A 25,510-nucleotide genomic window follows, 5' to 3' on the forward strand; every position below is an offset into this window, starting at 1 on the left:
GAAGATCTCACCACAACAAGTACTCAAGACTGCAAAGAGTTCCTACAACTATGGGACCTACATGGACCAATTACGCAACCAACACACAAAAAAGGACACATATTAGACATAACACACAAATTTGACCACGACGCAAACTTTATATTAACTAACACTAAATGGTCACCTACACTGTGGTCAGACCATTACAAAGCACACATTACCCTCCAATGGAGAATGAAAGACCTACCTAACAAACACGAAAAACTTACACCACAAGAGGAAAAATAGATCCGGTTAAATTCTGGCAACAGATCTACATCGACGGATGGACAATAAAGACAGACACAATCCAATTCCTCTCTAAATGGGATAATAGATGTAAATTAATACTAGATAACATTGCCCCAATCCAAACCAGAACCTCGCACAGGAAAAACTCAATACCATGGTTCAATGAAGAATTGAAAAAAACTCAAAACACAAGTCAGAAAACTAGAACGTGCGTGGAACAAAAAGAAAGACGATCCCACTCTTAACGCTTGGAAACAACTCCGAAGGAAATACAAATACACCATAAGACAAACCAAAAGACAATACTACAAAACTGAAGTTGGGCCAAACTACAAAGACACACACAAACTCTTCCAACTTGTGAATAAATTATTAGACACTACCCCAGTCACCAACAACAGCAAAGACACTCCAGGAGCCGATGACTTGGTGAAATACTTCAAGGAGAAAATCATACAACTGCGACTCAAAATACCAGCCAGCCCAATCGAATACACTACACTCCTAGAGTGCCTAGACCCAGACCCTGGAGTCTACCCATCAGACAGGATGTGGACTGAATTCACTATACTACCAGAAGATCTTATCTCACAAACACTTAAAAGATTTGCCAAATCTCACTGCAAATTAGATATATGCCCAAACAACCTCATGAAGTCTGCTCCCCAACAATTTATAATGGACCTAACTAACCATGTGAACTTTGTTACAAAATGGACTCTTCCCAGGGGAGAAAGGCAACATTTTACTCACCCCCCCATACCCAAGGATGCAAAGAAAAATGCCAATGAACTAACGAACTATAGACCAGTAGCATCCATTCCCTTAATCACCAAAATAACAGAAGGCATGGTGACCAAACAACTTAGAGTATCTAAACAAGTTCTCAATACTACACGATTCCCAGTCAGGATTTCGCTCTAATCATAGTACGGAAACCGTACTAGTCACGCTTATAACCAAACTCAAACAATTGATAGCAAATGGCAACAACATACTACTGTTACAATTTGACATGTCAAGCGCATTTGACATGGTTGACCATGGAATCTTATTACACATCCTTGAATACTTCAGAATCGGAGGCAACGTTCTCAATTGGTTTAAAGGGTCCTTAACCACCCGCTCATATCAAGTGACTACAAATTCGACTACATCAGCTACTTGGACACCTGAATGTGGAGTTCCACAGGGATCTCCCCTCTCACCGACCATATTCAACCTGATGATGACACCCTTAGCTAAACTACTATCAAATCAGAATCTAAACCCATATATATACGCTGATGTAACGATCCTTATCCCATTCAAACATGATCTAAGATAAATCTCCTATGAAATCAACCAAAGCCTACATATTATGAATTCCTGGGCAGTTGCATTTCAACTGAAACTAAATGCAGAAAAAACCCAATGCCTAGTACTTACCTCGCAATACAATAAGAAGGAATTTACCACCATCAACACACCTAAACTAAGTCTACCAGTTTCGGACACCCTAAAAATTCTCGGAGTCACCATTGACCGACACCTAACACTTGAGAATCATGTGAAAAACATAACTAAGAAGATGTTTCACTCAATGTGGAAATTAAAAAGTCAGACCATTTTTCCCAAGGAATGTCTTCCGCAACCTGGTACAATCATTGGTACTTAGTCATCTGGACTATTGTAACTCACTCTATGCCGGCTGCAAAGAGCAAATACTCAAAAAAAAAACTCCAGACAGCCCAGAACACAGCAGCCAGACTTATATTCGGCAAACCAAAATACGAAAGCGCAAAACCCCTACGTGAAAAACTACACTGGATCCCACTCAAAGAACGCATCACGTTCAAACTCTGTACTTGGTCCATAAAAATCATCCATGGTGACACCCCAGCCTACATGTCAGACCTAATAGAACTACCACCCAGAAACGCGAAAAAATCCTCTCGCACATTCCTCAATCTTCATCCTCCCACGTGTAAAGGCTTGAAATACAAATTAATGCATGCATCAACTTTCTCCTATACAAGCACACAGTTCTGGAATGCGCTGCCACGCAACCTGAAAACGGTCTATGAAATCACCAACTTCCGCAAACTGCTGAAAACTTATCTCTTCGACAGAATTTACCACAAAGATCATCCTTTAAGATACCCAGAAATGTTCTTTATGCTCTTTAATGTCTTTGCTCTAACACTATCATGTATTTCACCATCATGTATCCAAAGCTTTCTGTAAAACCAAATGTATACTCTTCTATTTCCAGTTTCCACGATGAATTGTAAGCCACATTGAGCCTGCAAAGAGGTGGGATAATGTGGGATACAAATGTAATAATAATAATAATATAATATCTTGAATACTAAACTACCGAGTTTAAATATAACTACTTGTTGGCTTCCGGTAGAAACTAGTATTAACTAAAATGGAGTGATATTATGAGTAGAGATTTTTAAAGAAAAGATCAAGCGAATTGTAATATTCTGTATTGTATACAGCTGCTTCAAAAAGATCTTTGACACCCCCAAATGTTGCAGCAATCCAATTTGCTCAGAACTAGTGACTGAACAACTTACTGCAGAACAAAAGAACCTGAGTCCCTTGCAGTGTGTTTTTTCTAGCAAAAAAGGTGCCGGTATTCACATGCCAGGCCACCCTTCAGGAGTGGGATGATCATTGAGGGACCCACCCCACAGTTGCCAGGCCCCCTGCAATCAGTCACAGAATCTATGCCAAGACTGAATTGGTGTGTAGGGCCTGAGCTCTTTCATTTAAAACTTGGGGGCCATGGGTCAATTTTAGCAGTTAATGGAAAAGGTGCCGGTACTCGGTACCCCCTAAAAAAAAAGCCCTGGATCCTTGTGACATACAATCCAGAGCTGGAAAAATGAAGTCCCTAAAGATCTAGCCTCTACTCAGTGAAGATGAATTGCTTAGATACTTCCACCAGCAACAATGCTGTCCTTCTGACAACCACCTAACCTAAAGCAAGAATTAAAAAAAAAAAAAAAAAAAAAAAAAAAAAGGTCCAACAGAAGCTCAAAGGAAAAAATGGTTCTGGTCTTTGCTATGTAGCAAACTGTAAATAAATATACACTGGAATACAAGCAGGAAACAAGTCAACAACTAGAATTTCAGCAGCTTTCTAAATTTTTCAAATCCTTTTCATATCTCGGTTCTGATGGTAAAGAGTTCCACAAACTTTGAACAGCTCTTGAGTGAATTCCTTCAAAAAGGCGATAAATAAATTAAAGCTCTATTATATAGTCGTTTTTTACAGTTACAGATCAATCGTGTCTCTGAAGCTAATGGCAACCCACATTTAAACATTTCTATACTGCACAACCCAAAAGTTCTCAGTGGTTAACAAAATATACATGCATAAAATCAACGTTTGTTTTTACAAACATAAAACTTCGAATAAGCTAAAAAACATATAAGAATCAAAAATATTTAATAGGCCCGTGCTTCAATCTAATCACTTCAATCCTAATTATTTCTGCCAGCTTAACTTTGATCTTCTGCCACCCCATACGTTTGTATGAAGAGAAGTTATTAACTCTCGTTTAAACTATTTTACCTCCTGAATTTGTTAATGGTAGGCTGTTCCACACCTGATACATAACAAATAGTCACTCTGTACTCATTCAATTTTACAACCCAATATAATGGTATGGATTGAGCGGGTTGAACCTTGAATATTTAATACAGATGATAAATACATAGGACAGTCATAAAACCTTAAACTGGATACGAGCCAAAATGGGCAGTCAAAGCAAAGATTTTAAAAGTGGAGTGGCCCTGTCAAAGTTCGATCTGTATAAAATTATCTTGGCTGCAGTATTCTGCAGCAGCTATATTCCACCCTTCACACCTTTAGGTATATATAATATATCTCATTTTAATATTAAAAAAAATGTTTGGCTACTACACCATTCAAACTGCTTTGCATCAGCTATTCTCTGCATGCTTTCCCCATTTGTTTGAATAAAGCAGTTTCCCAAGTCCAGTCCTAGAGCACTCCTTGCCAGTCATGTTTTCAGGGTATCCACAATGAATATACATGAAAGAAATGTGTATGTAAATCAAGTTCATGCATATTCATTGTAGATATCCTGAAAACCTGACTGGCAAGCGGTACTCCAGGAATGGACTTGGGACACTGGAATAAAGAAAAGCTCCCCAAAATTGAGTTCACTGCTTCCCACCTCCCCCCACTGTATCGAGCGTGGTACCGGAAGATTGGAGGGTGGCCAATGTAACACAGATTTTTTTTTTTTAAAGGTTCCAGAGGAGATCCGGGAAATTATAGACCTGAGTCTGACGTTGGTGCCGGGCAAAATAGTAGAGACTATTAAGAACAAAATTACAGAGCATATTCAAAAGCATGGATTAATGAGACAGTCAACATGGATTTAGTGAAGGGAAATCTTGCCTCACCAATCTACTACATTTCTTTGAAGGGGTGAACAAACATGTGGATAAAGGGGAGCCGGTTGATATTGTGTATCTGGATTTTCAGAAGGCGTTTGTGACAAAGTACCTCATGAAAGACTCCAAAGGAAATTGGGAGAGTCAAGGGATAGGAGGCAGTGTTCTATTGTAGATAAAAAACAGAGTAGGGTTAAATGGTCAGTATTCTCAATGGAGAAGGGTAGTTAGTGGGGTTCCCCAGGGATCTGTGCTGGGACCACTGCTTTTTAACATATTTATAAATGACCAAGAGATGGGAGTAACTAGCGAGGTAATTAAATTTGCTGATGACAAAGTTATTCAAACTCGTTAAATCGCGGGAGGATTGTGAAAAATTACAAGAGGACCTTAAGAGACTGGGAGACTGGGCGTCTAAATGGCAGATGATGTTTAATGTGAGCAAGTGCAAAGAGATGCATGTGGGAAAGAGAAACCCGAATTATACCTATGTCATGCAAGGTTCCACGTTAGGAGTCACGGACCAAGAAAGGGATGTAGGTGTCATCGTTGATGATACGTTGAAACCTTCTGCTCAGTGTGCTGCGGTGGCTAAGAAAGCAAATAGAATGTTAGGTATTATTAGGAAAGGAATGGAAAACAAAAATGAGGATGTTATAATGCCTTTGTATCGCTCCATGGTGCGACCGCACCTCGAATATTGTATTCAATTCTGGTCGCCGCATCTCAAAAAAGATATAGTGGAATTAGAAAAGGTGCAGAGAAGGGCGACGAAAATGATAAAGGGGATGGGATGACTTCCCTATGAGGAAAGGCTAAAGCGACTAGGGCTCTTGAGCTTGGAGAAAAGGCGGCTGAGGGGAGATATGATAGAGGTCTATAAAATAATGAGTGGAGTTGAACTGGTAGATGTGAAGTGTCTGTTTACGCTTTCCAAAAATACTAGGACTAGGGGGCATGCGATGAAGCTACAATGTAGTAAATTTAAAAACGAATCGGAGAAAATTTTTCTTCACTCAATGTGTAATTAAACTCTGGAATTCATTGCTAGAGAATGTGGTAAAGGTGGTTAGCTTAGCGGAGTTTAAAGGTTTGGACGGCTTCCTACAGGAAAAGTCCATAGACCGTTATTAAATGGACTTGGGGAAAATCCACTATTTCTGGGATAAGTAGTATAAAATGTTTTGTACATTTTTGGGATCTTGCCAGGTATTTGTGACCTGGATTGGCCACTGTTGGAAGCAGGATGCTGGGCTCGATGGACCTTTGGTCTTTCCCAGTATGGCAATAATTATGTACTTATGCTTTGGTATTGCAGCCTTCTCACTTGATCACCACAGACTGCTCAAAGACTAAAATACTACAGATTCTATTAGAGTCGTATTGGGTAAAGTAAACTCTTTATTTGCACTTTTAATTGGAGAGTGTATGTCATTATTGTTACTGCATCACAATGATTAAGAAATACACACACTAATTGAGTACATTACTAAAGGAAGGCTATAGAAAAGTAAAATAAGAAAAATATATATATATACTAGTAAAAAAGGCCCGTTTCTGACACAAATGAAACGGGCGCTAGCAAGGTTTTCCTCAGAGTGTGTATGTTTGAGAGTGTATGTGAGAGTGAGTCTGGGTGTGAGTGTGTCTGTGAGAGTGAGTGTGTGTGTGTGACTGTGTGCAAGTGCGTATGTGAGACACAGTGTGAGAGAGAGTGTGTTTCACACAGAGATAGTGTGTGTGAGACAGACTCTCTGTGAGACTGAGTGTATGAGACCAAGAGAGTGTGTGAGTGACTGTGTGACACATAGAGTGAATGTGATACAGTGTGAGACACAGAGTGTGTGTGAGAGAGAAAGACATTGACTGTGAGAGAGAGAGAGTTTGTGTGACAGAGAGACCCCCCCTCTCTCTCTCTCTGGTGTCTGAGCGTTACTGTGCAGGACGCTGAGCTCTGGCTGTGCTTCAAGGAACTGACCAATCCTATTTAATAGAATGCACCTCCAATATTCTGAAGCCGAGAAACCTTGTGTGGTTGGTCATTTCTGCTTGTGACGAACCCGGAAGTACGTGATGTCAATTCAGGAGATGGATACAGGAAACAGGAATGCCTCAGCCATGCAGTCAGCTACAGAATGTTGGAGGTGTGTTTTATTATATAGGGGAGATATATATATATATACAGTGGGGGAAATAAGTATTTGATCCCTTGCTGATTTTGTAAGTTTGCCCACTGACAAAGACATGAGCAGCCCATAATTGAAGGGTAGGTTATTGGTAACAGTGAGAGATAGCACATCACAAATTAAATCCGGAAAATCACATTGTGGAAAGTATATGAATTTATTTGTATTCTGCAGAGGGAAATAAGTATTTAATCCCTCTGGCAAACAAGACCTAATACTTGGTGGCAAAACCCTTGTTGGCAAGCACAGCGGTCAGACGTCTTCTGTAGTTGATGATGAGGTTTGCACACATGTCAGGAGGAATTTTGGTCCACTCCTCTTTGCAGATCATCTCTAAATCATTAAGAGTTCTGGGCTGTCGCTTGGCAACTCGCAGCTTCAGCTCCCTCCATAAGTTTTCAATGGGATTAAGGTCTGGTGACTGGCTAGGCCACTCCATGACCCTAATGTGCTTCTTCCTGAGCCACTCCTTTGTTGCCTTGGCTGTATGTTTTGGGTCATTGTCGTGCTGGAAGACCCAGCCACGACCCATTTTTAAGGCCCTGGCGGAGGGAAGGAGGTTGTCACTCAGAATTGTACGGTACATGGCCCTATCCATTCTCCCATTGATGCGGTGAAGTAGTCCTGTGCCCTTAGCAGAGAAACACCCCCAAAACATAACATTTCCACCTCCATGCTTGACAGTGGGGACGGTGTTCTTTGGGTCATAGGCAGCATTTCTCTTCCTCCAAACACAGCGAGTTGAGTTCATGCCAAAGAGCTCAATTTTTGTCTCATCTGACCACAGCACCTTCTCCCAATCACTCTCGGCATCATCCAGGTGTTCACTGGCAAACTTCAGACGGGCCGTCACATGTGCCTTCCGGAGCAGGGGGACCTTGCGGGCACTGCAGGATTGCAATCCGTTATGTCGTAATGTGTTACCAATGGTTTTCGTGGTGACAGTGGTCCCAGCTGCCTTGAGATCATTGACAAGTTCCCCCCTTGTAGTTGTAGGCTGATTTCTAACCTTCCTCATGATCAAGGATACCCCACGAGGTGAGATTTTGCGTGGAGCCCCAGATCTTTGTCGATTGACAGTCATTTTGTACTTCTTCCATTTTCTTACTATGGCACCAACAGTTGTCTCCTTCTCGCCCAGCGTCTTACTGATGGTTTTGTAGCCCATTCCAGCCTTGTGCAGGTGTATGATCTTGTCCCTGACATCCTTAGACAGCTCCTTGCTCTTGGCCATTTTGTAGAGGTTAGAGTCTGACTGATTCACTGAGTCTGTGGACAGGTGTCTTTCATACAGGTGACCATTGCCGACAGCTGTCTGTCATGCAGGTAACGAGTTGATTTGGAGCATCTACCTGGTCTGTAGGGGCCAGATCTCTTACTGGTTGGTGGGGGATCAAATACTTATTTCCCTCTGCAGAATGCAAATAAATTCATATACTTTCCACAATGTGATTTTCCGGATTTAATTTGTGATGTGCTATCTCTCACTGTTACCAATAACCTACCCTTCAATTATGGGCTGCTCATGTCTTTGTCAGTGGGCAAACTTACAAAATCAGCAAGGGATCAAATACTTATTTCCCCCACTGTATATATATATATACACACAACATCACTGGTCAGGAATTACATCATTCAGGCCCTTATCTCATCAGCCTGGGGGCCCATTGCAGCGAAAGCCCGAAGTCTCCATATGACCAGGAACAAGTCTTTTCTGCACAATGCGTCCATCCACAGAATGAGCCCCAAAGCTCTGCTGCAAAAAGCCCCCTTTTTATTAAGCTAAAACTTATCCAGGAATGTACATGTTTCAGTCATATGCTCTCAGTTCAGGTAAACAAATCACTGGCCAGGTGGCTTATCTCCCGAACTTCAAGCATACCCCGCCTCCCTCCTGCACAAGCTGGCTTCAGAGGCATTCCCCCAACCTGTTCTTGAGTGTGCCTTATCTCATAACTAGTAAAACAGGCCCGTTTCTGACACAAATGAAACGGGCGCTAGCAAGGTTTTCCTCGGAGTGTGTGTGTGTGTAAGAGATGGTGTGTGTGTGAGTGAGAGAGAGAATAAGTGAGAGACAGAGTGTGTGTGTGTTTGTGTCAGAGAGAGTGTGTGAGAGACAGAGTGTATGTGTGTGAGAGAGTGAGTGTGTGTGGGGGGCTCCGAGTTCCATGCCCCCCTTCCGTCTGAGGTGCAGGCCCCCCCTCCCTCTTCTCTCCCTCTCTCTCCTCCCTCCCTCTCCTCCCCTCCAAGTTCTTGCCCCCCCCCTTCCCTGCGAGTTCCATGCCCCCCTTTCCTTGGATTGTGTATGATTGAGAGAGAGTGTGTGGGTGAGAGATGGAGTGTGTATGAGAGAGAGACAGACAGAGTGTGTGTGTTTGTGTCAGAGAGAGAGAGAGTGTGTGTGAGAGAGTGTATGTGAGACAGAGAGTGAGTGTGTGTGTGAGAAAGTGAAGCCTTGAAGCATTCGTGTGCTCTGTAAGGTTCAATCTTCTCAATTGACGACACATAGTTCCGGAACTTTGCAGGAACGCTTCAAGGCTTGAAGGCTTCACTTTCTCGGCTTCAGAATGTTGGAGGTGTGTTTTATTATATAGGATTGTTCTTGAGATGGGCCTTACATTCCAGCCTGTTCTTTGAGATATACAAGGAAAGTCACTTTTGATCAAAGACAGAAGATTTTAAAAATGTATTATCGATTTAAAGCAAGACTGAAAAGCAATCCTTAATATTTTCCATCACACCCGCCCCAACTGATTCACTTTTTTGCACCATACACATCAAGTACATCTATAGCCAGGAAAGCACTTAATACTTTTTTGCTGTCTTCTTCCAGAACAACCCACAGATAGCAAAGATGCTGGCAACTTGTCCTTACAATGCCCGTCACAGAGTTCCAAAACAGGAGCTAAAGCTTCACATTAGTACCTGTGCTGACAGAAGTGACCCTGAGCTCTTTGAAGGTAGGACAATACTCTGGGATTCAATGAATTAATAAATAGCTCTGGGTGAACTAAGACCCTACTACATGAAAATGGCTTGCAGATACGGATTTAAAAACTTGTCCCTGAAATCTGTGTACATATGACACTGAATGCAAACAGGGGCACATACAGATAGAAGTATTGCGAGTTGTTTTCCCCTTAATCTAGTCTTCCCAGAAAGACTGAATTAAAACTGATTTTGGGGGGTGTTTGGGTTATTAAGGGCTACAGACTTATAACCAGGGATTTTTTTGAGGGGTACTGAGTACCTTTTCCATTGTCTGCTAAAATTGATCCATGGACCCAAAGTTTTAATGAAAGAGCTCAGGCTCTACACACCAATTCTGCCTTGTCATAGATTCTGTGACTGGTTGCAGGGGGGCTGGCTATTGTGGAGTGGGTCCCTCAGTGATCCCCCCCACCCCTGAAGGGTGACCTGGCTTTTGAGTACCCAGCACCTTTTTTGCTAGGAAAAACACACTACTTATAACATTTGGCATTTAGACTCAGCCCAGCAAGTTGGTGACAAATCTATCTGGCAGTAATTTGTACAGGCCCAACTGGCATCCCATGAACTGCTTTTAGTTTCTCATTAAAACTACAGCTCTTTAAACATCAATAGCTATAACCAACATGGGCCTGAAGGGTGAAGAGATGGAGTCTTCTGTAACTTCCCCTGCTCCTCTCACATGCCAAATCATTTTCTGGCTCTGAAGTAACTTAAGCCACTCATGGAGAAAAAGCGAATGCTACATACCTGTAGAAGGTATTCTCCGAGGACAGCAGGCTGATTGTTCTCACTGACGGGTGACGTCCACGGCAGCCCCTCCAATCGGAAACTTCACTAGCAAAGTCCTTTGCTAGCCCTCGCGCGCCCGCGCGCACCGCGCATGCGCGGCCGTCTTCCCGCCCGAAACCGGCTCGAGCCGGCCAGTCCAGTATGTAGCAAGACAATACACTTCAAGGGAAGACACAACTCCAAAGGGGAGGCGGGCGGGTTTGTGAGAACAATCAGCCTGCTGTCCTCGGAGAATACCTTCTACAGGTATGTAGCATTCGCTTTCTCCGAGGACAAGCAGGCTGCTTGTTCTCACTGATGGGGTATCCCTAGCCCCCAGGCTCACTCAAAACAACAACATTGGTCAATTGGGCCTCGCAACGGCGAGGACATAACTGAGATTGACCTAAAAAATTTACCAACTAACTGAGAGTGTAGCCTGGAACAGAACAAACAGGGCCCTCGGGGGGTGGAGTTGGATCCTAAAGCCCAAACAGGTTCTGAAGAACTGACTGCCCGAACCGACTGTCACGTCGGGTATCCTGCTGCAGACAGTAATGAGATGTGAATGTGTGGACAGATGACCACGTCGCAGCTTTGCAAATTTCCTCCATGGTGGCTGACTTCAAGTGGGCTACCGACGCTGCCATGGCTCTAACATTATGAGCCGTGACATGACCCTCAAGAGCCAGCCCAGCCTGGGCGTAAGTGAAGGAAATGCAATCTGCTAGCCAATTGGATATGGTGCGTTTCCCTACAGCCACTCCCCTCTTGTTGGGATCAAAAGAAACAAACAATTGGGCGGACTGTCTGTGGGGCTGTGTCCGCTCCAGATAGAAGGCCAATGCTCTCTTGCAGTCCAATGTGTGCAGCTGACGTTCAGCAGGGCAGGAATGAGGACGGGGAAAGAATGTTGGCAAGACAATTGACTGGTTCAGATGGAACTCCGACACAACCTTTGGCAGAAACTTAGGGTGAGTGCGGAGGACTACTCTGTTGTGATGAAATTTGGTGTAAGGGGCCTGGGCTACCAGGGCCTGAAGCTCACTGACTCTACGAGCCGAGGTAACTGCCACCAAGAAAATGACCTTCCAGGTCAAGTACTTCGGATGGCAGGAATTCAGTGGCTCGAAAGGAGGTTTCATCAGCTGGGTGAGAACGACATTGAGATCCCATGACACTGTAGGAGGCTTGACAGGGGGCTTTGACAAAAGCAAACCTCTCATGAAGCGAACAACTAAAGGCTGTCCTGAGATCGGCTTACCTTCCACTTGGTAATGGTATGCACTGATTGCACTAAGGTGAACCCTTACGGAGTTGGTCTTCAGACCAGACTCAGACAAGTGGAGAAGGTATTCAAGCAGGGTCTGTGTAGGACAAGAGCGAGGATCTAGGGCCTTGCTGTCACACCAGACGGCAAACCTCCTCCAATGAAAGAAGTAACTTCTCTTAGTGGAGTCTTTCCTGGAAGCAAGCAAGATGCGGGAGACACCCTCTGGCAGACCCAAAGAGGCAAAGTCTACGCCCTCAACATCCAGGCCGTGAGAGCCAGGGACTGGAGGTTGGGATGCAGCAGAGCCCCTTCGTCCTGCGTGATGAGGGTCGGAAAACACTCCAATCTCCACGGTTCTTCGGAGGATAACTCCAGAAGAAGAGGGAACCAGATCTGACGCGGCCAAAAGGGAGCAATCAGAATCATGGTGCCTCGGTCTTGCTTGAGTTTCAACAAAGTCTTCCCCACCAGAGGAATGGGAGGATAAGCATACAGCAGACCTTCCCCCCAATCCAGGAGGAAGGCATCCGACGCCAGTCTGCCGTGGGCCTGAAGCCTGGAACAGAACTGAGGGACCTTGTGGTTCACTTGAGATGCGAAGAGATCTACCAGGGGGGTGCCCCACGCCCGGAAGATCTGTCGCACCACACGGGAATTGAGCGACCACTCGTGAGGTTGCATAATCCTGCTCAACCTGTCGGCCAGACTGTTGTTTACGCCTGCCAGATATGTGGCTTGGAGCACCATGCCTTGACGGCGAGCCCAGAGCCACATGCTGACGGCTTCCTGACACAGGGGGCGAGATCCGGTGCCCCCCTGCTTGTTGACATAGTACATGGCAACCTGATTGTCTGTCTGAATTTGGATAATTTGGTGGGACAGCCGATCTCTGAAAGCCTTCAGAGCGTTCCAGATCGCTCGCAACTCCAGAAGATTGATCTGTAGATCGCTTTCTTGGAGGGACCACCTTCCTTGGGTGTGAAGCCCATCGACATGAGCTCCCCATCCCAGGAGAGACGCATCCGTGGTCAGCACTTTTTGAGGCTGAGGAATTTGGAAGGGACGTCCCAGAGTCAAATTGGAGCAAATCGTCCACCAATACAGGGATTCGAGAAAACTCGTGGACAGGTGGATCACGTCCTCTAGACCCCCGGCGGCCTGATACCACTGGGAGGCTAGGGTCCATTGAGCAGATCTCATGTGAAGGCGGGCCATGGGAGTCACATGAACTGTGGAGGCCATGTGGCCCAGCAATCTCAACATCTGCCGAGCTGTGATCTGCTGGGACGCTCGCACCCGCGAGACGAGGGACAACAAGTTGTTGGCCCTCGCCTCTGGGAGATAGGCGCGAGCCGTCCGAGAATCCAGCAGGGCTCCGATGAATTCGAGTTTCTGCACTGGGAGAAGATGGGACTTTGGGTAATTTATCACAAACCCCAGTAGCTCCAGGAGGCGAATAGTCATCTGCATGGACTGCAGGGCTCCTGCCTCGGATGTGTTCTTCACCAGCCAATCGTCGAGATATGGGAACACGTGCACCCCCAGCCTGCGAAGCGCCGCTGCTACCACAGCTAGGCACTTTGTGAACACCCTGGGCGCAGAGGCGAGCCCAAAGGGTAGCACACAGTACTGGAAGTGGCGTGCGCCCAGCTGAAATCGCAGATACTGTCTGTGAGCTGGCAGTATCGGGATGTGTGTGTAGGCATCCTTCAAGTCCAGAGAGCATAGCCAATCGTTTTGCTGAATCATGGGGAGAAGGGTGCCCAGGGAAAGCATCCTGAACTTTTCTTTTACGAGATATTTGTTCAGGGCCCTTAGGTCTAGGATGGGACGCATCCCCCCTGTTTTCTTTTCCACAAGGAAGTACCTGGAATAGAACCCCAGCCCTTCTTGCCCGGATGGCACGGGCTCGACCGCATTGGCGCTGAGAAGGGCGGAGAGTTCCTCTGCAAGTACCTGCTTGTGCTGGAAGCTGTAGGACTGAGCTCCCGGTGGACAATTTGGAGGTTGAGAGGCCAAATTGAGGGTGTATCCTTGCCGGACTATTTGGAGAACCCACTGATCGGAGGTTATAAGAGGCCACCTTTGGTGAAAAGCTTTCAACCTCCCTCCGACAGGCAGGTCGCCCGGCACTGACACTTGGATGTCGGCTATGCTCTGCTGGAGCCAGTCAAAAGCTCGCCCCTTGCTTTTGCTGGGGAGCCGCGGGGCCTTGCTGATTCGCACGCTGCTGACGAGAGCGAGCGCGCTGGGGCTTAGCCTGGGCCGCAGGCTGTCGGGAAGGAGGATTGTACCTACGCTTGCCAGAAGTATAGGGAACAGTCTTCCTTCCCCCGAAAAATCGTCTACCTGTAGAGGTAGAAGCTGAAGGCTGCCGGCGGGCGAACTTGTCGAATGCGGTGTCCCGCTGGTGGAGAGACTCTACCACCTGCTCGACTTTTTCGCCAAAAATGTTATCCGCACGGCAAGGCAAGTCCGTAATCCGCTGCTGGACTCTATTCTCCAGGTCGGCGGCACGCAGCCATGAGAGCCTGCGCATCACCACACCTTGAGCAGCGGCCCTGGACGCAACATCAAAAGTGTCATAAACTCCTCTGGCCAGGAATTTTCTGCACGCCTTCAGCTGCCTGACCACCTCCTGAAAAGGCTTGGCTTGCTCAGGGGGAAGAGCATCAACCAAGCCCGCCAACTGCCGCACATTATTCCGCATGTGTATGCTCGTGTAGAGCTGGTAAGACTGGATCTTGGACACGAGCATAGAGGAATGGTAGGCCTTCCTCCCAAAGGAGTCTAAGGTTCTAGCGTCCTTGCCCGGGGGCGCCGAAGCATGTTCCCTAGAACTCTTAGCCTTCTTTAGGGCCAAATCCACAACTCCAGAGTCATGAGGCAACTGAGTGCGCATCAGCTCTGGGTCCCCATGGATCCGGTACTGGGACTCGATCTTCTTGGGAATGTGGGGATTAGTTAATGGTTTGGTCCAGTTCGCAAGCAATGTCTTCTTCAGGACATGGTGCAAGGGAACAGTGGACGCTTCCTTAGGTGGAGAAGGATAGTCCAGGAGCTCAAACATTTCAGCCCTGGGCTCGTCCTCCACAACCACCGGGAAGGGGATGGCCGTAGACATCTCCCGGACAAAGGAGGCAAAAGACAGACTCTCGGGAGGAGAAAGCTGTCTCTCAGGAGAGGGAGTGGGATCAGACGGAAGACCCCCAGACTCCTCGTCAGAGAAATATCTGGGATCTTCCTCTTCCTCCCACGAGGCCTCACCCTCGGTGTCAGACACAAGTTCACGGACCTGTGTCTGCAACCTCGCCCTGCTCGACTCCGTGGAACCCTGTCCACGATGGGGGCGTCGAGAGGTAGACTCCCTCGCCCGCATCGGCGAAGCTCCCTCCGCCGACGTAGTCGGGGAGCCTTCCTGGGAGGTGGCCGCGGTCGGTACCGCACGCGGTACCGACGTCGGGGACCTCAACCTGGGCGATGGGCCAGCCGGCGCCACGCTCGACGGTACCGGTGGCGCAAGCACCGCCGGTACCGGAGGGGTAGGGCGCAACAGCTCTCCCAGAATCTCTGGGAGAACGGCCCGGAGGCTCTCGTTTAGAGCGGCTGCAGAGAAAGGCTGAGAGGTCGATGCAGGCGTCGACGTCAGTACCTGTTCCGGGCGTGGAGGCTGTTCCGGGCTGTCCAGAGCGGAGCGCATCGACACCTCCTGAACAGAGGGTGAGCGGTCCTCTCGGTGCCGATGCCTGCTGGGTGCCGAATCCCTCGGCGACCCAGAGCTCTCGGTGCCGACACGGGGAGGAGACCGGTGTCGATGCTTCTTCGATTTCTTCCGAAGCATGTCACCGGAGCTCCCCGGCACCGACGAGGAGGACGTCGAATCCACTCGTCGCTTCCTCGGGGCCGAGACTGAAGAAGGTCGATCTCGGGGGGGCTGTACCGCAGGAGCCCTCAGGGTAGGCGGAGACCCACCCGAGGGCTCACCGCCACCAGCAGGGGAATGGACAGCCCTCACCTGCACTCCACCCGATGCACCACCGTCCGACGACATCAGCAGACGAGGTCCTGGTACCACCGACGTCGATGCAGCTATCCGATGTCTCGGCGCCGATGCAGAGGCCCGATGCCTCGATGCACTCGATGCAGGGGCGGCCGAGGAAGATGGTCTGGACGCTGACGACGTCGATGCACTCGAAGATCCCGGTGCCGATGCCGACGAAGAGCCCGAGAACAACACGTTCCACTGGGCTAGTCTCGCTACCTGAGTCCGCCTTTGAAGCAGGGAACACAGACTGCAGTTCTGAGGGCGGTGCTCGGCCCCCAGACACTGAAGACACGACGAGTGTCGATCAGTGAGCGAGATAACCCGGGCGCACTGGGTGCACTTCTTGAAGCCGCTGGAAGGCTTCGATGTCATGGGCGGAAAAATCACGCCGGCGAAATCAAAAGCCGAAATGGCGAAATTCGAAGCACCAAATTTAGAGGGAGAAAAAATCTCGACCGAGGCCGAAAAAAGGCCTACCCCGACGACGAAAGAAAACTTACCGGGGCAAAAAAGCTGGAAGTACGGGGAGGATTTACACGAAACCCGGCGGGGGGTTTCCGGAGCACTTCCCGACTAGGACAAAGCTTTCCCGAAGGAAAAAAACACGTTCAAACAAATTGGACGCGCGAGGTCGACTTTCCGGGGCTCGACACGGCGAAAACACGACCGTACCGAGTGCGGACAAAAGAAGACTGGCCGGCTCGAGCCGGTTTCGGGCGGGAAGACGGCCGCGCATGCGCGGTGCGCGCGGGCGCGCGAGGGCTAGCAAAGGACTTTGCTAGTGAAGTTTCCGATTGGAGGGGCTGCCGTGGACGTCACCCGTCAGTGAGAACAAGCAGCCTGCTTGTCCTCGGAGAACCTTCCTTCCACTCTAGCTCATACCTCTTGCTGTGCCATGGTTCTCTATTCCTGTCCATCCTGAAGCTAAAAATATTGAACTTATAAGTCTCTAAAACGTGTGGTTGAAAGCTCTCCCAAGAGGCAGCACCCCCAGCATGAACCTGAAGAGGGGAAACTTATTTACATGTCAGTGGCCCATGCATCTCAGAAGCAGAGGTAGGGATGTCAAACAAATGCAGAGCTGCTAACTTCTGGTGATCCAGACACGCGAAAAGGGAGATGACTGAACGGTCAGATTGGGGATTGAGCTTGTAGATTCTGGCCCTTTGTGGGAAGGAACCCCCCCCCCCCCCCCCCAATATGCTGCACTCCACTTTAGTTTCTAGAAAAACAATGATACTGCTTTTGGTAGTTCTTGCTTCTTGGCACTAGGGATGTAATTCTATGACTAGGCATCTCCATTTAGGCCCACTGAGGCTGTGTGGGAGCAGCCTATTCTATAACAGAACAGGGGTGTCTAGATTCCTTTATATAACAGTAGTGTAACCAATATTAGTGTACTTTACGAGTAGGTGTGCCTATACTGTGCTGATGTAAGTGGATGCCTAAATGTGGTTGGGAGGCGCATAACTTACAGAATACTTTATTACTTATACTGGGTGCCCTGCCTCTGTCCCAACCATGCCTCTCCCAAGTGTATGCACTCCCTTGCAAATACTTGGGGACTTGTCTGCATCTTACCCAGAGGTTTAGTGCAGATTACAGTAAAACAGTTTAAAGATTCATCCCTGATAAATACAATGGAAATTCAAAATCAAACTATTACAGTATAAAGCCAGAAATCCAGACCATCCGAGAATCTGTACCCTTTAAAATTGCACAATCCAGGCTGCCCTAGAATCTGGACTCTTTAATGCATTTAACCTGTATCAAGTGCTGCACACCTGCTCTCTCCCTTCCTCCCCCATGTTCCCTTTTTAATAAGCAAGGAAGTCTTCAGCCCTGCAGTGCAAGCAACAGCCTTACTCCACAGGCTGCCTGTCCTTCCTTCTGACCTATCCTGCCCTTCCAAAAACAGGAAGTTGTGTCAAAAGGGGCAGGAATGGGTCAGAGAGGCCTGGTGCAAGCTGCTGCTAGCACTGCAGGACCAAAGACTGACTTGCTTATTAAAGGTACATGGGAGGGGGAGGGACAGAGCAGCAGGGAGGGAAGGTGGGGGCCACCAAACCCTGCAGGGGGGAGGAGAGGGCATAGACACAGGTGGGGATACCTGGGCTCCCTCTTTTGTGCTTTTCTAAAGCTGTAGGGGGTGATGCTGGATGGGGGAAGGAACCACGAGCAGGGTCAGGAGGGGAGAGAGGTGCTGGAGAGAGGGTGGGCGTAGCCATGGGATGGGTGCTTTGGGGACTTTAAATATGAATTTTAAAAATAGTGTGACAATCCTTCGGACTGACCCAATCCCTGAATAGTCTGGATTTGTACTACTACTACTACTGTAATACTTATACCTTTTGAAAACTTCTTAAAGCCTTCAGCTGTTTTCAAAACCTAAGATAAGGTTGCAATATTACAGCTAATAGTAAAGGAGGTTCAATTTTTTGAAGCCTGATACAAAAAGTGGTGGTAAAGGAATTATTATATCATACACTAGAAAAACAGGCCCGTTTCTGACACAAATGAAACGGGCGCTAGCAAGGTTTTCCTCGGAGTGTGCATGTTTGAGAGAGAGAGAGAGAGAGAGAGAGAGTGTGTGTGTGTGTGTGCATGTTTGAGAGAGAGAGTGTGTGTGTGTGTGTGCATGTTTGAGAGAGAGAGAGAGTGTGTGTGTGTGTGTGCATGTTTGAGAGAGAGAGAGAGTGTGTGTGTGTGTGTGTGCATGTTTGAGAGACAGAGAAAGTGTGTGTGTGTGCATGTTTGAGAGAGAGTGTGTGTGTGCATGTTTGAGAGAGAGAGAGAGTGTGTGTGTGTGTGTGTGTGCATGTTTTGAGAGTGTGTGTGGGGCTCCAAGTTCCATGCCCCCTTCCCTCGGAGTTCCATGCCCCCCTTTCCTCGGAGTGTGTATATTTTTGAGATGGAGTGTGTATGTGAGAGAGAGAGACAGTGTGTGTGAGAGAGTGAAGCCTTGAAGCATTTGTGCGCTCTGTAAGGCTCCATCTCCTCAACTGACGACACGTAGTTCCGGAACGTTGCAGGAATGCTTGAAGGCTTCACTTTCTCGGCTTCAGAATGTTGGAGGTGCGTTTTATTTTATAGGATTATTCATTGAAGGAAAGTAGTGCAGCCTATACATGATGTTGCAATAATCAAGGGAGGAGAGAACAATAGCTTGAATAAGTACAACAAGATGGCCAGGCAAAAATTCTTAACCTGCTTACTGGTAATTAAACTTACAAATTCCCAGCATCAGTTTTTAATCCCTCATAGTTAAATGAGTCCAACAGAACTCCTAATGCACTTGTATGCCTCATGTCATTCTATTTCTATGTTTTATTAAAGGTTTTGTCATACAGATAATACAAAAGTAAACACAAAATCAAACAAACCCCCTGGAAATAAACAAACAAAAAAAAGATCGGCGTAACACAATCATGTCATTCTAAATAAAAACACTATACTAACAACTGTTGACAATTCCAGTCTTCAGTTATCATCGTGACTATTTAGTAAATTAGTTGTTTATGAATATAATCAATCTTTACCAACTGCCTGACTTTCTCTATCACTGTAGAATATCACTTTCAATATTGATACACTCAATACTCTATCTTTAAATTACAATCTGTAAGCCACATTGAACTCTAACCTATTTTCAGAATCATGTGGGATATAAATGCTGCTATAATAAAAGGGTGGGAATGAACAATGTGATAGGTTAACAGGACAAATCCTTTATACATATATATTTATTCATATATCAGCATTTTTCTTGAAGACTGCACATAAGAGAAGCAATAAGCTTCATTTGGCAGTGGACTCGAGCAAATGCAAATGTGTGCATATATAAAATAAATGAATAAAGGATCTGTCATGTTAACCTAACTCATTGCACTGGTCATTCCCTCCCTTTTCTTTTTACTTTGATACTTGTGGGACTTTAGTTATCTCTTTTTGTTGTTGTTGGACGTCATGTGTCATTCTAAACATTTTTCTTTCATGTACCTAGAAGGTGTTTCTATAGACCAGGCGCTCATATTTACATGCAAGGCTGTTAAATTAGATCAAGACTGTCTATAACAGGAGCAACAAACTATAATCTAAGAACATCACAATGAGTTGGCAAATAGCCTAAAGTGCCTTGATGCTAGAGGGCTGCTTGATGGAGTAAGACTTTGGTTTGTGGCAGGTTTTACTGGCTGACCATATACTGAACCACTAGCAGCACCTCTATAAACAAACTGTCCTGTGCTTCTCACTCAGATAGATATAACTAATAAAAGGATGCATCTTCAACTGTTTGTTTATTGCATTTGTACCCCACATTATCCCACCTTTTTGCAGGCTCAATGTGGCTTACAGAGTAAGGTTATGATAAAGTCAGTACATGGTTTAAATACAGTTGATCATAAGCTGAGATAAGAGGATTTAGATGGGCGGATGTTGGATAGGTTGTGTGAGAAGTGTTTTAGGTGTGCTTGGGTGGTTTGGGGGATGATTTGTATCATTGAGGGTGACTTTTGTAAGCTTTGTTAAAGAGGTGTGTTTTCAGAGCTTTGCGGAAGCTGATTAGATTGTTCATGGTTTTCAGGGCCTTGGGTAACGCATTCCAAAACTGTATGCTTTTGTATGCAAAGGTCGTAGCATAAGCCTGTTTGTATTTCACTCCTTTGCAGCTGGGGAAATTCAGATTGAGGAATTTGCGGGCCGATCTTTTGGCGTTTCTGGGCGGTAGGTCCACTAGGTTTAGCATATAGAGTGGGGCATCTGCGTGAATGATTTTGTGCACGGTTGTGCAGATCTTGAACTCAATACGTTCCTTGAGCGGAAGCCAATGTAGTTTCTCTCTTACGGGCTTTGCACTTTCATATTTAGGTTTTCCAAAGATGAGTCTGGCTGCCGTGTTTTGGGTTGTTTGGAGTTTTTTAATGGTCTGTTCTTTACAGCCTGCGTACAGAGCGTTGCAGTAGCCCAAGTGGCTTATTACTAGTGACTGTACCAGGGTGCGAAAGACGTTTCTTGGGAAAAAAGGTTTAATTCTTTTGAGTTTCCACATCGATTGGAACATTTTTTTCGTTGTGTTCTTCACATGGGTATAGAGTGTGAGGTTTTGATCAATGGTGACTCCAAGAATTTTCAGGTTTTCCGAGATAGGAAGTGTGCAGTGAGGTGTGGTTATAGTGGAGTAGTTGTTTGTGTTGTATTGGGAGGTGAGAACTAGGCATTGGGCTTTTTCTGCGTTGAGCTTTAACCGGAATGAGTCCGCCCATGAGTGCATGATCTGGAAGCTCTGGTTGATCTCGTTGGTTATTTCGTTTGTCACTCTTAAACAGGATGTAGATTGTGACGTGATCGGCATATATGTAGGGGTTAAGGTTTTGATTGGCCAAGGGTTTGGCTAGTGGTATCATCATTAGGTTGAAGATTGTAGGTGAAAGGGGGGATCCTTGAGGGACTCCACATTCTGGTGTCCAAGGCGGTGATCTGGCAGTATTCGTTATAACTTGGTAGGATCTAGTGGTGAGGAATCCTTTAAACCATTTGAGAAATGGGCCTCCGATTCCGAAGTATTCTAGTATGTGTAATAGTATTCCATGATCCACCATGTCGAAGGCACTAGACATGTCGAATTGTAATATGAGTGTGTTCTTGCCGGTTGCAATTGTTTTTTTTGAAGGAGTTCATTGCAGACACTAGTACGGTTTCGGTGCTGTGATTTGATCGGAATCCTGACTGTGACTCGTGTAGAATTGAGTGTTTGGTCAGATAATCTGTGAGCTGTTTCGTCACTATGCTTTCCATCAAGTAGTGAGTGGGATAGAAGCGACTGGTCGGTAGTTGGTTAAGTCCATTGTGCTTTTCTTGGCATCTTTTGGCAACGGAGTGAGTAGTATGTTTCCATTTTCCGTGGGGAAGAGACCATGTAGGAGTCTATAGTTTACTTGGTTCGTGAGCTCTTATTAGGCTGGTAGGGCAAATGTCGAGTTTGCACTGAGATTTGGCATATTTTTTGAGCCAGTGTGTGAGTTCATCTACTGAGATTAAGTCAAAATTGGTCCATGATCGATCAGCTGGGTATTCCCCGGGTATTGGGTCTAGGCATTCAAGGATGCTTGAATATTCAATGGTGTTACTTGGTATCATGCGTTGGAGCTTTGTGATTTTTTCATTGAAATACTTCGCTAGGTTGGCTGCCGATGGGGTGTCTGTGTTGTTCGAGGTGACCCGTGTGGTGTTTAGGAGATTGTTTACGAGTGAAAAGAGTTTGTGTGTGTCCTTGTAATCTGGTCCTATTATGGTTTTGTAATACGTTCTTTTGGTATGTCTGATGCTGTATTTGTATTTTCTTTGTAACTGTTTCCATTCTTTAAGTGTGTGTGCATCTTTTTTTTTGCTCCATGCTCTTTCTAGTCTTCTGACCTGTGTTTTTAGTTCTTTCAGTTCTTCGTTGAACCATGGGATTGAGCTAATCCTATGCGAGGTTCTGGTTTGGAGCGGGGCTATATTGTCTAGGACTGTTCTGCATCTGTTATCCCATTCTTGTAAGAATTGGGGTGATTCTGTGGTTGTTGTCCATTCGGCGGTATATATTTGTTGCCAAAATGTTAGTATATTTTGCCTCTCGTTGTGTAGGTTCTTTTTTCCTGTTTTTGTTTTCTCTTTTGTTTTCCAGAGGAGGGAGGTATTTGCTTTGTAGTGATCTGACCATGGTGTGATTGTCCATTTTGTGTCCTTGATTGTGAGGTTCGCGTCTGATGAAAATTTGTGAGTTATGATGTCCAGTGTGTGTCCATGTTTGTGGGTGGGCTGCATGTTAGGCCAGTGGAACTCCCAAAGTTGGAGGAATTCCTTGCATTTGTGTACGTTGTTTGAGTTGGTGTCTTCAAGATGGAGGTTAATGTCTCCTGCTATGATGATATTCTGGGATGATAGACAAGTATTTGATATGAAGTTTGTGAAGTGTATCTGTTCTTGCCACTTAGCCGGGGGTCTGTAAAATAGGATTATATTTAATTGATCATGCAAGTTCGGGTGTGTAACTCTGAGGCTATTTCGAGTTGAGGGAGGATCAATTCAACTGTAGTTGTAATTGTAAATTGGGATTTATAGATTATAGCTATACCTCCGCCTCTTTTTCCTTCTTTTCCTTCTCTCATCCAATGAGTGATTTTGCACCCTGGTGGACAAAGCTCTAGGATTATTGGGTCTTTAGAGTCATGTATCCAAGTTTCATTGATGAGAAGGAGGTCAAGGTGATCTGCCGTTATCCAGTCGGTTATCGATGTGGTTTTTCTGATTATAGATCTGGCGTTAGTGTATCCTATTTGTATTTATTGGTGTTTCTTTCTTGGGGTCGGGTTTGTAGTGATTTTTATCAATTGTCTGTTAGTTTAACAGTTGAAGATGCATCCTTTATTAGTTATTATATTTACTGCAGTATATCTGCGGTAACAGTTGCTACTTGGATAAAAAAAATTCCAGTACTTAAGTTTGAATTTTTTTATCCAAGTAGCAACTTGTAGCATAGAGAGTGACACGGTTACTGTTACCGCAGATATACTGCAGTAAATCTGTAGTAACGGCAACACTCTAAAATTACTGCGGATGCAGGAACAAAACTTTTTACTATCCCATGGGAATGGTAAAAAGCTTTGTTCCTACGGTAAAAAAAAAAAAAAAAATCCTTTCCTCCCCGTGGGTGTCACTTACATTCATTCTCCCACAGCCAGCAGCGATTCACACAGGCCGGCTCCATGGCCTTCCTCCTGCCACGTCCCATTCTCTACTGCAACTTCCTCCACAGGGAGGAGGGACAGGAAGGGAGAAAAGTGCTGGCTGACCCATGGGAGGTGGGGGGGCTGGAGGATAAGGAGAGAGAATCTGGCTGGACCTGAGTGGGGGAGGAGGAGGGAGTCAATACTGAACCCACAGCGGGAAAGAGGGCAGGCAGGTAAGCCAGATGCTAGAAGCGGTGGGGGAAGAAAGGGAAAAAAGTTGGTTTGGAGAGGAGAGACACATTTGGTGTGGATGAGAGGGGATAAGCTGGACAAAAGGAGGTGGTAAACTGAGGACAAAGGGGAGATTCTGCATGTGGATGGTATATGGACACTGAAGGGCAATCAATGCCAGACACAGAAGGGAGATGTTTGACATGGGGAGAGAGGTGATGAATGTGGGGATATGAACACAGGGGAGATACTGGACAGGGAAGTACAGGGACACAGAAGGAAGATGCTGAACGTAGGGGCCGATAGAGACACAGGATTGGAAGATGGATGGTGGACACTCAGGATTTTATAGATCTTGATCATATTCCCCCTCAGTCATCTCTTTTCCGAGCTGAAGAGCCCTAACCTCTTTAGCATTTCCTCATATGTAATCAAGGCCTTTTACTTGTTCTGTGTGCTTTGAATCAACCACACTTGTTTCCAGACACTATGTGTGCTTCATAGTAGAAAGATCCTCTAGATGAGTTAAAATGGACTCATCTTGGAGAGGTCCTAGGCTGAAAGGGGAAAAGAGTGTTTTGAGGAGGGAACCTGAAGTAGGTGCAGATCATAGTTTTGCCAACAACTGATTCCCTTGTATGGCATAAATCTGTCCAGTTCCATGCTACCTTCATTTTATTTAGGGTATCACTTTGGCTCTCCCCAGGTCAAGCGCAATGTAAGTTGTGAAAGGCATGGTATGAGGGTACCAAAATCTGCAACTGCCTCCTGTTGCACCAACCCTGCATCACAACACCACCGGCATTAGTATTTTCTAGCTGCCCCTTCTCCTACCTTCCCTACACTTTAAAATCATTCACAGAATGAGGGGAACATCTCTAGTGGAAAGAAATGCTCCTCTTGCTCTGCAAACAAATTTGAAAATGCAGGGCAGGTTGGAGAAGGTGCTGTTACTAGGAATAGCGTGGAGACAAGTCTGTTACTGGGGACGGATGGGACAAGGAGGGCTGGGAAGGAGGTGGGCTTGGAAATGAGATTAATGAAGGGATTGGAACTGAGGGCTGAAAAAGGGGTTGAGGCTTGGCCCTGAATTAGAGGCTAAGAGAAGATGGCTGGGGACTGAGCAAGGCTGGGGATAGCAAAAGAGGGCTGATGGCTGGGGCAGGTAAAGGGAAGGGCTCAGCTATCAGACTGGTGAAGGGGATGTTGGTGTGGGAATGAATCTAATTCTCGGCTGGGATCTGTCAAGGGGAGGATGGGAGAGACTGGGTGGAAGGGGGAGAAGCAAGGACATTTAGCAGGGGGAAGGTGAAGATGGAGGGGTAGAAGGATGGTTACTTTGTAAAGGTGGAAGAAAAATAGGGTAAATGAATGCTAGATAAGGGGAAGTATGGGAGAAGATGTGGAGCAAAGGATGACGAGGGAGGAGAAAAGACAGGGGACAAAGAAAGGGAACATCTTTGAAGAAGAGGAGAGTAGAAATAAGGAAGGTTAAAAGGAGAAATGAGCCTGAATAAGGAGGCAAGACATGACAGGACTGGAACTAAAGAGGGGATAAGTGGAAGGAGCTGGGGTTGGGACGAGACGCAGAGACAAGCTGGGGAGGCCATGA

At 46.1% G+C, this 25,510-nt stretch overlaps 1 protein-coding gene across 4 annotated transcripts in view; it reads left to right on the top strand.

Annotated features, from left to right (window-relative positions):
- The window catches only part of LOC115466794, a 182,552-nt gene that overhangs the window by 31,625 nt on the left and 125,417 nt on the right, over nucleotides 1-25,510 (top strand). For all 4 annotated transcript variants that reach the window (XM_030198316.1, XM_030198317.1, XM_030198315.1 and 1 more), the window contains one exon: nucleotides 9,712-9,838. In XM_030198316.1, coding sequence (XP_030054176.1) covers nucleotides 9,712-9,838 — 127 coding nt within the window. The remainder of the gene's footprint in view (nucleotides 1-9,711; nucleotides 9,839-25,510) is intronic.

The sequence above is a fragment of the Microcaecilia unicolor genome, chromosome 3, assembly GCF_901765095.1.
Source record: "Microcaecilia unicolor chromosome 3, aMicUni1.1, whole genome shotgun sequence".
Lineage (NCBI taxonomy): Eukaryota > Metazoa > Chordata > Amphibia > Gymnophiona > Siphonopidae > Microcaecilia > Microcaecilia unicolor.